We start from the raw sequence: 14,684 nt of genomic DNA on the forward strand, positions 1-14,684 counted from the left end.
GGGCCCCCACAAAGCCCTGTGTTTCTGTGTAACGTAACAAGCACCTGCAGTTGTCACAGAAAGTTAAATGATATGATCTGATTACTCAAGTACAAAAACCAACCTACAACATAGGACTCTTCGCCACCCTTTTACAATGATTAATTGTAATGGTTAAAAAGGCAACAGTTTCGGTTTTGCACAGCCTCTATTGTCAGGGCGCGCACATGGTGCGTGCTGGAGACAGACAGGCACAGAGCTGTGGGAGGGCGAGACGGAGGAGGAGGAGGAGGAGGCGCGCATCCGCGACACGGAGCAGGAGAGCACCGTGGCGCGACGCACTGACAGTGGCAGAGCCTGGAGGAATCCTGAAGTCCACACACACGAGAGGCAAAAATGCGCTAGGAAGAAAGACATCTGCGTGGAGCTGGGTTCATAACCAAAGATCTTCTTCTGAAGGCACTGAGACACCTGGAGGGAAAACAAAACAAACCAAAACGTACAAGCAACGCACAAGTTGTGATTTCAGAGGAAATCAGAAGTGGAAATGAATACCAACGATGCCAAGGAGTACCTCGCGCGGCGGGAGATACCTCAACTATTTGAGGTGAGGATGTTTGTGCGCTGCGTTTGGATGAAACACAGAGAGAGCGAGAGTGAACAGATTCGACTGTGGTTTTATGGCACAAATCTTCTATCATGCATATCATCCATGTACTTAATATTGACATACAGCCTGTGTGAAAAGTACATTGTTGTTGAAATATTGTTTTTTAGTGAAGAAGGAAACGCTGGTGATTCATTCATCCATCCATCCATTCATTCACTCACTCATTTTTACACACCTCTCTCCTATCACATCTAGACTATAATATCATTATGATCATAATGACGCCAATTATAGCAAACCAAACAGACCTTTCTCTCTCTTTGCATAATTAGCTGTTAATTAATGAGTCACCCTCCAGACTCCAGACATGATCTCAACTGAAAGGTTTATCTTTAAAAAAACAAAAACGAAAATGTTCAGTATACAACATGTTAACACAACAACAACGATATCACAAAGGCTGCGGTTGATTCGTTCTGATTTTTTTTAAATGTTCTATCTTCTATGAGATAAAAAGCAGTAGATAATATGATGTGTTACTGCACCATATTGTTTTAAATATGGATCATTACAGTGAATACTGGACTGAAGCTTGACTTGAAAGTTATATTGCAAATCAAATGGTAGTATTTCAGGAAAATCATAATTAATGAATTCATCATTTGAAGTTATCCTTTAATTGTTTAGCCATCATTTCAAATAGAGTTTAACCCATGTGGGATTTCCTATGACCAATCTTTAGAAATCAGTGCATCATATGCAGATTTTGCATAAATTAATATTGTAAGAAAAACGCTTATGGTCTGTACCTCTGATCTACATGTTTTGTCTGCACTTTAAATAAAAAATAATGTTTATTTAATGAATAAAAAAGTTAATCCAAAAACTTATTGAAGAAAATGTAAAAGTTTGAATTACTCAGCCACAAGATTATTTGCACAAAATGTACCCAGTTACATAAATTAGTAAAATAAATAAAGTAATAAACTACATTGGCATGATTAATTCTAATACACGTCATTTTAGTGATTTATATGTGGAACACAGGAATGAAAGACTACGTTAAACTCTCACAGAGAGACAAGAGACACCTAAGTTCCGACAGAATATAATAATTAAGATATAATATTATTTTCCTGAGGGGATGGTAAAGTGGTTCATCCACTTAATTAGACCCAGTAGTGAGTGCCATGCTGCTAATGTGTGCAGGCAATCACTGCTTGTTTATTTACAGCCAGTTCAAATTACATTTGGCAGTAAAGTGACACATTATTACCACAACTGCTGTGTCATTTTACTGCGCACCTTTGCTGCTGATAGAAAAGCGTATTTCATTATTGGTCCACTAATGCACACATCATGGCATTGTCCGTCTTTGTGTGGTGGGAGTTAGTGAGGACGGTGGAGACAAAGTCCCTGAGGAAGCCGTTGTTTTAAAGCAGTCGGGGTCACGGGGGCTAATGTCACACAAACATACACTCGGCTTGTCATTTGGCAAGGAGCTGGTTCTCACATTCATCACAGTTACTTGCTTCCCTCCCAGACAATAACATCAGGTCACGCTGCGTTCTGTGTTTATTTGCCAGGCTCAGTCCAATTTCATGGGCTTCCGACAAACTGAGATGTTTTGCACCTCTGTTGGAGCCGAGCCAAGGCAACTAGAGCTGTTCTTCAAGACTTCAGCTCATTAAGGCGGGCTGTTTTCTCCCAAACAACACACCATTACGATCACGTTCCTACGTGCACTTCTTCTCCTCCTTTTCTCATCTCATCACATACTCTTACACTGTTTTCTTCAGAGCCTGCTGACAGGGTTGATGTACTACCGACCCGACGACCCCATCGACTACCTGGAGGCGTGTCTAAAGAAAGCTAGGGAGCTCGGAGGACCAGAGAAAGTACGATGGGATACCTTTGTGGGCCAGGAGAAGAAGCCCCTCCCCCCTCTCAATGGTGGCCAATCACGCAGGTCCCTCTTCAGAAATGGTGAGTAGGTCATAATTTATATAACACCATAGACTGTTGATTTAAAATGGATCTTGTGGGCGGAAAACAGCGTCAAGATTTGTGATTTGACGTGAGCTGTGTCAGTTCTTGAAACTGGAATTCCACACCTTTTGGATGATACCAGCTGTCAGTCTCACACTGTCTGTGTCTATTTTCTTCTCCTGGGAACATCATTTACAAAACTGACCTCATGGTGATTTTGGAGAAGACCTGAAACTAGTAATTGAGATATTTAACTCCTCAGGAAAATATTAAATGAAGTTCAAATTATAATCAAGCTGATTTTACATAACGGAGTTCTTTTGCAAATGAATACTTCTGTCCTAGGTCTTGGACTTAATTCTAAGCAGAAGACTATATCCGTTTTTATATACAGCCTATGGAAAAAAAACAGCTTATTGTTTGACATGAGAGTGTCAACATGAGATTTGTACTCTACCCTAATGAGCCCCATTGTTCAAACTACTGTTTTAAAGTGAGATTAGACACTGTGGAGGCATTTTACCTCCACAGTGTGTGCGCCACTTCTCTTTTCCAAAAGCCTGTCCACCCACACAACATCCAAAACACCAGTGACATATTTCGTATAGTGAAATCACTGTCAATTTGTCGGCTGTTACCGTACAGTAAGAAATGGATTAGTCTATGACATAAATGATTAATCTTGTCCGTAACTTCAGCTGGGTTATGTCAGCAGGTCTCTCACACTGATCCTGGAACTACTACAGATGCAAAACTTCAGAATTTGCAAAGCAAAGATCTCAGCTAAGCCTTGCATATGCTTTTGATGCAAACACGTCTTTGTTTGATGATGTGTGTGAGGCAGGGCAGCAGTTACACATTAGCTAATCATGTGTGACACTCACTCACTCACTCACTCACTCACTCCAGCCACATGAGGGTCGGGGGGGGCTGGAGCCAAGCCGACATAGCGGGGTAAACCCTAGACAGTCCATTGCAAGACAAACACACAGGACTGTGGACTGGGAGGAAGCTGGAGTACCCGGAAATAACCCACACGTTCACAGGAAGAACACGTAAAACTCCACATAGTAAGGCCCTGGTATGAACCAGGATTCAAACCGTGCCACATGAGAGACATCTGGCCACATGATCACATGATAGAGAACTGGTTGGTACTGGTTCCTCATTCCACAGTCTGCAAACGTTTTGTGCTTCCAATATCATCATTCATAATATTGAGTAAAGACATAATTCCTCTCTTTTAGCGTTGCATAATAAGCATCATCTTTTTTTATTCATCCCACAAAGACATTTTTATTATTTCATTTTATACGAAAATGTGAAAGGCACATTTTTAAAGTAACTGACAGCTTGTAAATATGTCAAAAACACTACGTTTGTGTTTGTGTGTGTGTGTGTGTGTGTGTGTGTGTGTGTGTGCGTGCAACAGTGTTGCCCGACAGTCCCAACTTTCCCTACAGACGCTATGACCGCCTCCCTCCCATCAGCCAGTTCTCCATCGAGAGTGACTCGGACCTGTCCGAGACGGCGGAGCTCATCGAGGAGTATGAGGTGTTCGACCCATCGAGACCCCGGCCCAAAGTCATCCTTGTCATCGGTAAACGCATCGTGTTTACAGTTTCTTCAACTGATGTTTGTATGATTTGAAGGCCTCGCCTGGATTCCTTACGTGTTGTCCAGTAGATAACAGATGACAGCAAACATCTCAGTGTTTGTCAGCATCAATATGCAGCAAAACATGGACCCACGGACGTCCATGACCGGAAAAAGGAATTTAATGAGTGTGTGTGCACTCGTGTTTGTGCATGCATTACTGCATGTGTGTGTCGGCATTTTAAAGATACATCCCTTCATTTTCTGACATTTTACGGACCAAAAATAATCGTTTAATGGAGCGGAATACAGGTCGATTCATCAGTAACAGCAGCGATCTTTAGTTGTAGCCACATTCTTTTATTCCGCTCTTTTTTATGCTTCGGCAGTGGCGATTTTTGGCTGGAACTTTTTTGAGGGGGAAGACTTGGTTTTAGAGTTAGGGTTAGAAATGAGTTTAGGTTAAGATTAGCATAAGAGCTAGGAAACGCATTACGTCTATGAGTGTCCTCACTAAGGATGCTGTACAAGAGTGTGCGTGTGTGTGCGTTTCCTGGTATTCTGAGCGTAACTCCACCTCTCTCTGTTAGTATCAGCAGGGAGGATCTTGTTGCATGTCACTCACTCTGTTCCACACTCACACACTCACACGCTCTTAATCTGATTTCCTTGATGGACCTGCATTAACCTGTCAAATGCATGAATTAATCTCATAAATGAAGCATGGCAGCTGTATAATAAGAGTAATGACACTGGTTGAGGTGAATCAAGAAAGGCTGCTATTTATAAAAGCCCTTAAATAGTTTGTTTAAGGCTTTACATAAGCAGAAGAAGTTCAGTGCCTCAAAGAGAAACCGCGTGACAGCCTTTTGCTGCAGCATGTTTTGCTTCTAAAGTTTACCTGCGATGTTCTGAATGATGTGGACAGTAATGATTTCTACATTGGGAAAACGGGGCGACTGCAGCTGTCACCTCTTTGGAGGATCATGGCAAATGTTTTGTCTGTCACATTCGTACAGGGAGAGACAGACTGACGTGTGTGTTCAGGGGAAACTCAGGAGGGGGAACGCACTCAGCTTCTGCCGCTTTTATCCTCCACATGAGGGTCGCGGGGGTCCGCTGGTGCCAATCCCAGCTGACATAGGGTGACAGGCGGGGTACACGCTGGACAGGTCGCCAGTCCATCACAGGGCCACATGGAGACAAACAACCATTTACTCTCACTCTCACATTTACGGTCAATTTAGTAATTTAATCCCCTAATCTGCATGTTTTTGGACAGTGGGAGGAAACCGCATAACCCAGAGAAAATACACACACACACACAGGGACAGGAGGGGAACAGCATTACAGAATACAAAGCCATATGATAAAGTACACAAATGCATGTTACTTTTCTTTTACTAAGAATGAATTCATACAAGTTCTCTGATTTCATCGTCTTAAATGTGGGGACTCCGGTTTCTTTGCTCCTCTTTGACATTAAATCTTTGTACGAGGGCAAAACAAGACGCAGTGTTCCGGGTGCAAAATCAACTTCATTCATCAGACGATGCTGTCAATGACACTGCAACCTCACATAAGTGCAGTGATATTGTTGTGTATTATTGTGTATTTTCTGAAAGTAGTGATTGAGACTATTAACTTGTGAGGAATAGGCACATTTTCCCAAAGACTTCCAATCAAATGGAATTCTTTTTGCAACAGGTGGAGTCTCTTCCTGCATCTGTCCATCCCATCATGTCAGTAACACCCTGGGGGAATCTTCTTACTTTGGACTAGGGCTGAACAATTAGGTTACGTTTTTATATTAAACAGATTATTAAATTGATTACACAGTGAATGATGAGCTGAACCTCAACTTCAAATGATTATATCGCAAGTTGTTGGTCTCAGGGATGACCGAGGCGGTCGAAAGTCACCGCGTGACCGCGTCATCACAATTATTAATCCCAGTTTTACGGCAATCATGGCACACCAGCGGGAGACGTTTTACTAAAGCAGGACTTTGAATCCAAAATGTGGGGACAAATTGTACTGACTTTGGTGAAACTTAGCGGTCAAACTCTCACTTAAATCCAAACACATAATACATTAGTTATCACAGATTTGTAATGATTTTCATCGCTTGGGCAAAAAGAAATTGATAGTAACGTGTGATGGAATGAAATAACAACTGCACAGCTTGTTCTGCTGCTAATTTCACATCCCTCTGGCATGCCTGTCAACCAGCAGCGATTTTGGAGTAGTTGACATTCCCATGGTAACAGTAGTGTCTCTCAGCAAAGCTTTCAGGTCGTCAAATGGCTTTTACCGGCGCAGTAACACTGACAGCCTCACATACAATTCACCTATTATTGCAAAGATTCCCTGTGCTTAAATCCAACATTTCTTAATACATTTGAATCGGCTGTGATTCATTTTGTCCTGTCCGTGTTTTAATGTGTGTATCATTGGGTGTTTTAATGTCGACATTTGTCAGTCGTGTCTAATTGGGTTAGGGTTAGGGTTAGGGCCTACCTTTACGTCATTAACAGCTGATGAGTGTCGTGTAGCGTATAAACAATTAACAGAAAATGGAATACAATAAAAAAGACAGAGAAGACACCTACAGTGGAACTCCTGCAAAGACGTTGTGTTACCCCAGGCTTATTGCACTACTTTAGATTTGAAAAAAAACACATAAATCTAAAAGTCATTTTCTTTGCATTCATCTGATTCCCAATCACGATACTCTGGTAAACGTTGCTCCACATTGTTGAGATGGGCTTAAATTATTGTAAATTGCAAATTAATACAATTTTAAAAGTGAAATGTGATTTAAAAAATAGTTAGACAGCCCTAGTTTGTATGCATTGAGTCTACTTAAGTCTACAACTATACAACCAGATAATCTTGGTCACTTGAAGAGAGGAATGAGCCTTTTGTTTCAATCATTCATCCTCAAAATCAGTAAAACCAGATAAAGTTCAACAACTCAGTCTCACATTTCATTCCATTGATGTTTGTCCTCATTATATGTCCTTGTATTATTTGAGCGATGGCTTGTAAACACACAACTTCATGCTTCATTCTATAATCTTTTCTTCCATCATTATATATTTTGTTGTGCGCCACCAACTGGACTGGAAAGTGCTGTGCTAGTGGGTCACAGTAGGAAAATCACTGGTGTAAACAATCAAAAATAATGATGCCTGAGTTCCACTTATCTTCCTCAGTTTCAGGGGTCATGCTGGTTCAGTGTCGTACTGTCCTGACTTACATGAGCTGAAGAGAGACACTGTCAATGTGAACAGTAACATCTGTGATTTTCCTGCTCATAAACGTGTCAAAATGGCTCCTGTATAAAGGGCCCATTGGTGTGTACATTCCATGTGCTTACAAAACATGATTCCATGGCAACACAGATTATCGGATCACTGAGGAATTGTAGATGCAGGAAGTGTGTATCTGGTGGTGTCAAATTCAATTTAGTTCAGGGGCCACATGCAGCGCAGTTTTCGGACCAGTAAAATAATAGCATCATACTCTATTAACATGAAGTATCTTTTTACAAGACATATTATGAACAATTTGTTGAGTTTGCTGGAATTTGTTGAGAAAAATAAGTGCAATTTCAACAATATTATGCCTAAAGGCCCTCGTATACGTCCACATTTTGACAACAGAAGAAGTAGTCACCCAGGACACCCTCAAACCGACTGACACCCCGACTCCCTGACGGCCTGAGCAATGCGTCCTATTCCCTGCGTTCAGACTCGTCAGATACTACAGGACATAGACGCGCGAGTATACCAGGGTCTGCGATATGTGCGCGGAAGTATACATGGGCTTTAAGTTTAACATTTATACATGTGCACTACAACTTACAGATCACAGAGGATCTACAAAGGACGAAAAAATTAAGTCACAGGTTTGTGGAAATGTAGTATTTCTTAAATGTTTATCCTGCGGGCCACATTTCACCCTCTGGTGGGCCGGTTCTGGCCTGCAAACCTTATGTTTGACACCCATTTCTGCGGGAGCTGTCTCCTGTCGTCATCACTCCTCTGCGCGAGAAAAGTGGAGGATTTGTTAGCAAATGTAGGAGGTTCACACATACCTGTTTCTGTTTTCACTCCCCTCCCCCCCATCCTCCTCCTCTCCCCACTTCTCCCCCATGTACACTTGCAAATAAGCAGTCACAAACAACACACTCGCACACACACACACAAGTCTCACATTGTTTGGGTTTCTCTCACTACACACATGCGCCTACGCTTACACACCCACACACGTAATGTTTCACACTCACACAGATACATTCACACACACACACACACACACACACACTCAACCCAAAACATCAACAGCTCTCCCTCTGTGCTTAGGTGGCCCTGGCAGCGGCAAGGGGACACAGAGCCTGAAGATTGCCGAGCGCTACGGCTTCCAGTACATGTCTGTGGGCGAGCTGCTGAGGAAGAAGATGATCCACAATGCCACCAGCAACAGAAAGTGGAGCCTGATCGCGAAAATCATCACCAATGGGGAACTGGCACCACAGGTAGCAGAGAAACAGAGAGGGGTCGGATGGGAGGCCCGGGCGGTGTAAGTGAGTCAGGGGAGGATACGAGTAGAAAGATGAGCCCTGAGTGTATCCAGTCACTTGCGGGTCATTATCACAGCGTGCATGTAACAAGGGGCTAATTAGCAGCATCCCTGTCACAAGTGCTCTGGGAGAGGGATGCTGTTCCACCCTCATTAACATCCTTCTTTGCGAGATAATAGTTGTTTATGCTCCACTTTGCAAACACTGCACATGCAGAGACACACATGTCTCCGCCCAGTGTGTGTCGTGTAAGTGTACATAGGAAGGAGCAAAACAAAAACTATTAAAACAAATAAAGATACACGCCAGGTACATGAAATTGACACCTAAACCCTGATTTTTACTTAGTTTACATTTTCTTTGGACAGATCAGTGTCGCTCAACAATTTTTCCTTATGTTACAAACCTGTAAAATATCGGTGAGTACGGCTGCTGCTCTGAACAAGACAGCAAAGATCCATGACGTAAGTGTAACACCGTCACCATGAATCAAAGATAACTGACAAATAATCTATCTAGCATCTGTAATAATGATTGAACTAATATTAGCAAATTATGGTAACAAATATTCACTCTGAACATAAGTTACAGCAGAGATGGGTAAAACAGATGATCTCATTAAAAGACGACCATAATGACAGATTTCTATGCATTTGAAGAGTGTTGGAAACATTCTGGCACACTAAGACTAGTCTTGTTGTTTTAAGATATTTAATTAACTATTATTTTCATGATGGATTAGTTGTCTGAACCGTAAAATGTTGAAAAATGTTGACGGATGTTTGCCAAACCTCTTTAATGTCTGGAAAATGAATCGATGAATCGTTGCAGCCCTAATTTAATGCAGAAATGTTCCATTTCATATCTTTGAGGCAATCTGGCAGACATGTGCAGGGAACACTACACCTGCCAGTGATTCATTTAAAATGACGATGATTCATTAGAGTCCCAAAGCTCATTTTACTGCTCAGTATAAAGTAAACTACTGCGTTGGGAGCAGTCAATGTGTGAGCGGTGGTGTTATTTGGAGAGAAGCAGCTTAAATAATGAGTCTCTGCGTGTCTGCTGTGTGATTGCTGGTATATTGCTGCAGACAGATGGTCTCTGCTGGAGACAGAGATGATTGTCTGATGCCTGCAACTCTTGTGAGAGCTCAGTCCTGAAGCCACGCAAAGCACCAGTGGGCTTTTCCTAAATGACCTGCTCTCGTTTTGTCTCACCTGCACACAAATGTTAGTCTTTTTCATGAAACTGAGGTGACGTTTAATCTCTGCGTTTACGCCGACGAGTCGCCGCTCACGTTCTGTCGCTGGAATGAAATGAAATGTCCGTGTTAGTCGGTGCCAGCCATGAGCACGGATGCTATTTTTAGATCGGAGCATTGGTTGCACATCTCTGCCGTATCATATGATGCAATCTGCCCGGAGAAATACATCTGTACATGTTGACCTCCTCCAGCCATGAGGAAGTAAACCATGCTGAAGGATCCCGACACACTCTGCCCTCAAGTGCACTCAAGGCAGTCATCATGCTGCACTTAGAAATTATAGTGCAGTTGGATAAACAGACAAATTCTATTAACAAGTGTAATTAAGTGTAATTATTCAATGTGCCACATGATAGCGTTCCTTTAACCTTATTTATTACTGTGCTTTTTGTTTATTCTCAATTTAAATAATCTACAACCTCAATGAATCTTCACTGGGAGTCGCAACAACATTCACTAAACAAACGACCTCTTTCGTGCTGGAAAAGCAAATCCTAACTTTATAAGTTATACCACCGTTATTTGGCATTTGAAATGTGACAAAATGTCAACTGTGAGATTGGAAATCGATGATTTGCCACAATGCTAAGCATCTTGCACAGAGTTGAATTATTTTTTAGGATCAATCTCGATTCATAAATGGTCATTTTTAGCTGTTAAGCCGTACAAAAACATCAGGGCTGAATGATTGGGGGGGGCGGGGGGGGCGGGGCATCAAGCTTAAGTTCAGTATTCACTGTGTTATAGATTTAAATGAGGTTAGGACTACTATACTCTAAAGCAAGGATAAGAACCAACGTGGAAGTGTTTCTCATTGGCACGGAACATTTTAACTATGATTTTGACTTTGACAAGCGTTCATCACTATACAAAGGTTTGGGAAGTCATTAGCTTTTCCCAAAACGGCTGTTTTGCAAAGGCACAAGTAACAAGGTTTAAAGCTAAGAAGATTATCTGAAACTTAGTCAACGGCTGAGATGGAGGGCATTATTTAAAGATAACAATCAGAGCCAATCAATGTGCAACTCAAGCAGCGTCCAAACATAAAATCAAATTAAAATTTGGGTTTAAGACAAGATTACGATTTGTATTTAACTTGGGGTATGAGAGGGTTATTATTAACAGCCAGTGATTTATGGACACGGGGTGAGATTAATTAATATTAGATGAATGTAAGATTTGTTCATCATTTGTTTTATGCTTCTGACTTTTTGTTATTATTACTACTATTATGTTGTTTTGGTTGTAATGATTATGTTGTTGTTTTTTCATTAATTGTTCAACCCGGGCAGAAATGTGTTGTATTGCTCTTTAGAGATGTAAACACAAACTGAGGCAAGAAGTGATAATAATCATGACTCATAATGGTTTTTTATTATTATTTGTTCCCAGGAGACAACAATCACTGAGATTAAGCAGAAGATTATGAAGATCCCGGATGCTAATGGCATCGTCATTGATGGTTTCCCCCGAGATGTCGGACAGGCCTTGTCCTTCGAGGACCAGGTTAGTTTCTATAGATTAGCTCCAGATCCTCAAAATGTATTCTAGTTTGTTTGAACACGAGAAGCTGTGAATCAATTATGTGACAAATCTTTCATCACGCTGGTGAATTCTGCAAAGGCTTGAGTGGGTTGCTCGTTGCGTCTCTGTGACTTTTTGACCAGAGCCTTTGATATATATACATGTTCTGTCTGGAAGTCGAGACGTGATGTTTTCCTGTTGCTCTTCTGTGACGTGGATGAAGTCTCTTTATCGGTGTGTCCGACACACACAAATAGCTATTCAGGTGGCACCTGCTACAAGTCAAATATGTAAATGATGTGGTTGCACACATCAGGCACTGGAGCTGTTATCTCTCTGCTTCTAATTCCAGTAGCATGCGATCGAGGACGGCAGAGGCTTGACTGCTTGCTCGTTAGTTTCAGTGGCACCACCGTGCAGATCTTAATGCAGAGCATGTTTATTGTGTGTTGTAAAACACTGATTTCTCAGCAAAAGCATTAAAACCATTTTAATTTCAGTTTGACTTTAAATAAAACGTGCGAAACACACGCCAGGATCTGTGGGGCATTAATAATGAAGAATAGTAAAATCTCACTCTTATGAAACCTTCCTTAAGGTATTATTAGAAGAAAAAGTTTCACTTTTTTTTACAAAGTTTTACAACACTTTTAAGAGTTTCAGAAGCCTATTTTAAGATTAAGATTTTTTCTTCGTTTTATCTTCTATTATTTGCCGAGACAGTAAACATTGCACCGCACCTGAAATTGGAGCTGAAAACCAATCAGTGTTCTTGCAGCACTGCTACAGTGACTTTAACAATGCCTTAAATCATCATGTTTTATCTGCTGCTCCTGAGTCACTGTTTTATGAGTTGTGCAGGTACAGTAGCGAGGCCTTTGTCGTGAAGCATCTGGATGCTGCTGAAGTGTCCTTGAGCCAGATTAAGAACTACCTGGCAACAGGCATTCATGAGGCAAATCTCACGCAGGTGCACCCATGGTAATTTGCCATGGAAACTCCTTATATGGACAACCTGGGGGGGGTGTTTATAGGTCACATATTCAGGCTTTAAAAAAAATGCAGGTTTTTTTCGTCTTCTTATGCGTTGTTGAATCAAAGTTATGATTCATTTTATATCGCATATTTAGTAGTGATACAAAGTAGCAATAGTTGTGCAGAAGGCACAAAATAGACCATTTTTCTTTCCTTTGAGTGAACTTTGAGCTGTGACGTATTTCCAAATTTCACAAATTCAATCCAATTTTAAACATTTTAAGTACTTTCTGCTCAGATGTGTTTATGTAGTTGGTGAAAATTCAACTTTTCTTTCATCAGATTGCTGAAAGAAAGGATGTAGGACACTCTATATTGCAGATTCTTATAGCCTCTGTATAAACTGTAGGTTTATGCATAGTAATGGGAAAAAGCTCTGTGTTCTAAGGGTTAATAAAATATATCTAATCATTGTATTAGTCTGACCAAAGACGGACAAATGACTGACTGAAACTAATGCAGGCAGATAATGCAATGGGGAGTAGAATTACTACTGCGTGTAAATGCTCATTGGTACTCCAACAGGCCCGGTCGCTCTGCACATGCTCTAAATGTTCTGCCCCCAGGCTTTGACCTGGAAATCTTAGAGGAGGCCGGTACACAGATGAAGAAGTCATGGAAAAATCTAGATTGATACATCTTTGGACGTCACAAGGAGAGAGAATTCACGCTCTGTCAGTATAAAGAATGAAATATTTTGAAGTTGCAAGACACAGAACTAGTTGTTTTGGTGTGTAATGTAACAGGTTAACTGGAAAAGGTATTTCACATCACTAACGAGCTGATTAAATGAATTGTTTTCCCACTATGGTGCTTTTAAACTGGGACAAATATTGTAGTCCAATTAAACGGCAAAGTCAAAAGACTTCCCTGGACATGATGGCGCCACACTGAGTGTGAGAAAAGGAAGGCAGATGATAAAACATGATAAAATATACTAATGCAGCTATAGAGAAGAGCCCCCTAATGGGAATATATCCCTTACGCACCAAGCAACTTTGTGACACAACATTCGATTGCTTTTAGAGGAATTGATTGTCCTCATCACATTTAAACTCACTTAACATTCATCAAGTTTTAAATGAGCACTCAATGACTTTCAGAGTGGTTGGGGAAATGGTTTGGAGTCCATCTGGGTCAGTGCAAGTCGAGACCCACTGTTTAATCCGGTCATTTTAGTTGTAATACAAGGGACCCAAGGGATGGACAACAGAGTCTCAACACCCATTTGGACAGGATTAATTCATTTTCCTGTTGCATGACGTTAAACGTTAAAAGGGTATTACAGTTTCTACGGAAATTACAGTTACACTATATTCCTTTTTAACAGGGAAAAGCCCAAAAGCTCCAATCAAACGGCTCATTTACAACATTAGATTCAGTTAGGTTACAGTTAATTATCTTCCCTTTTCATTTGTTTTATTTAGCCTTTGCAACAAAGCCATTTAAATCTTGGAAACATTATTAAAAGGATGTAAAAAATCCTTTGTGAGCTCTAAAAAACACAACATTGTGAAAATGCAGGGACAGAGACAGTCGTTCTATCCATGAGTCTGTGAATATATATATCTATATCTATAGATATAGATATAGATATCTATATATATACCTGTCTTGGCTTTCAGGTGTCACCTGCATTATATTATATCATATTATATTCTCTCTTATCTCCCCTGTAATTGTTTATTCTTTCCCTATTTTTTTTTGTCTGAGCTCATAATGTGGTCACTGCTGTCTCCTGGTCGACCTCGCCTGACGACAGACTGCACTCTGTACAGTAAAGCCTCTGTCTGATCACTGCCTGAGGAAAGAAAAACAAACAAGATGATATTTGTGGCTGACTCGCACACGGAGCCAGGGACTTCTCGCCACACGATCCCAGAACAATCACACCTCCCCCCCATGTTTGATAAATCTCACTGTAGAGCAATTACTATGGTTATAATCACCAATTTCAACTGCTGCAAACAAATTAGACGCGATACTTCCCTGTAGTGTCTCTATATCAGCGGAGACCATAAACTCATATCTGAACATTCGAGAATTAACGGGTATTTCCACAACATTTTCCCTGAAGTTATAACTCGGTTAATGAC

At 41.0% G+C, this 14,684-nt stretch overlaps 1 protein-coding gene across 1 annotated transcript in view; it reads left to right on the top strand.

Moving 5' to 3' along the window:
* Positions 1 to 264: 264 nt before the first annotated feature.
* Positions 265 to 14,684, top strand: part of ak5 (adenylate kinase 5) — a 53,612-nt gene continuing 39,192 nt past the window's right edge. The window contains exons 1-5 of the mRNA XM_044019133.1: positions 265 to 586; positions 2,389 to 2,575; positions 4,011 to 4,178; positions 8,545 to 8,717; positions 11,422 to 11,535. Coding sequence (XP_043875068.1) covers positions 527 to 586; positions 2,389 to 2,575; positions 4,011 to 4,178; positions 8,545 to 8,717; positions 11,422 to 11,535 — 702 coding nt within the window. The 5' untranslated portion in view covers positions 265 to 526. The remainder of the gene's footprint in view (positions 587 to 2,388; positions 2,576 to 4,010; positions 4,179 to 8,544; positions 8,718 to 11,421; positions 11,536 to 14,684) is intronic.

Source organism: Solea senegalensis, linkage group LG1, assembly GCF_019176455.1.
Source record: "Solea senegalensis isolate Sse05_10M linkage group LG1, IFAPA_SoseM_1, whole genome shotgun sequence".
Taxonomy (NCBI): Eukaryota; Metazoa; Chordata; class Actinopteri; order Pleuronectiformes; family Soleidae; genus Solea; species Solea senegalensis.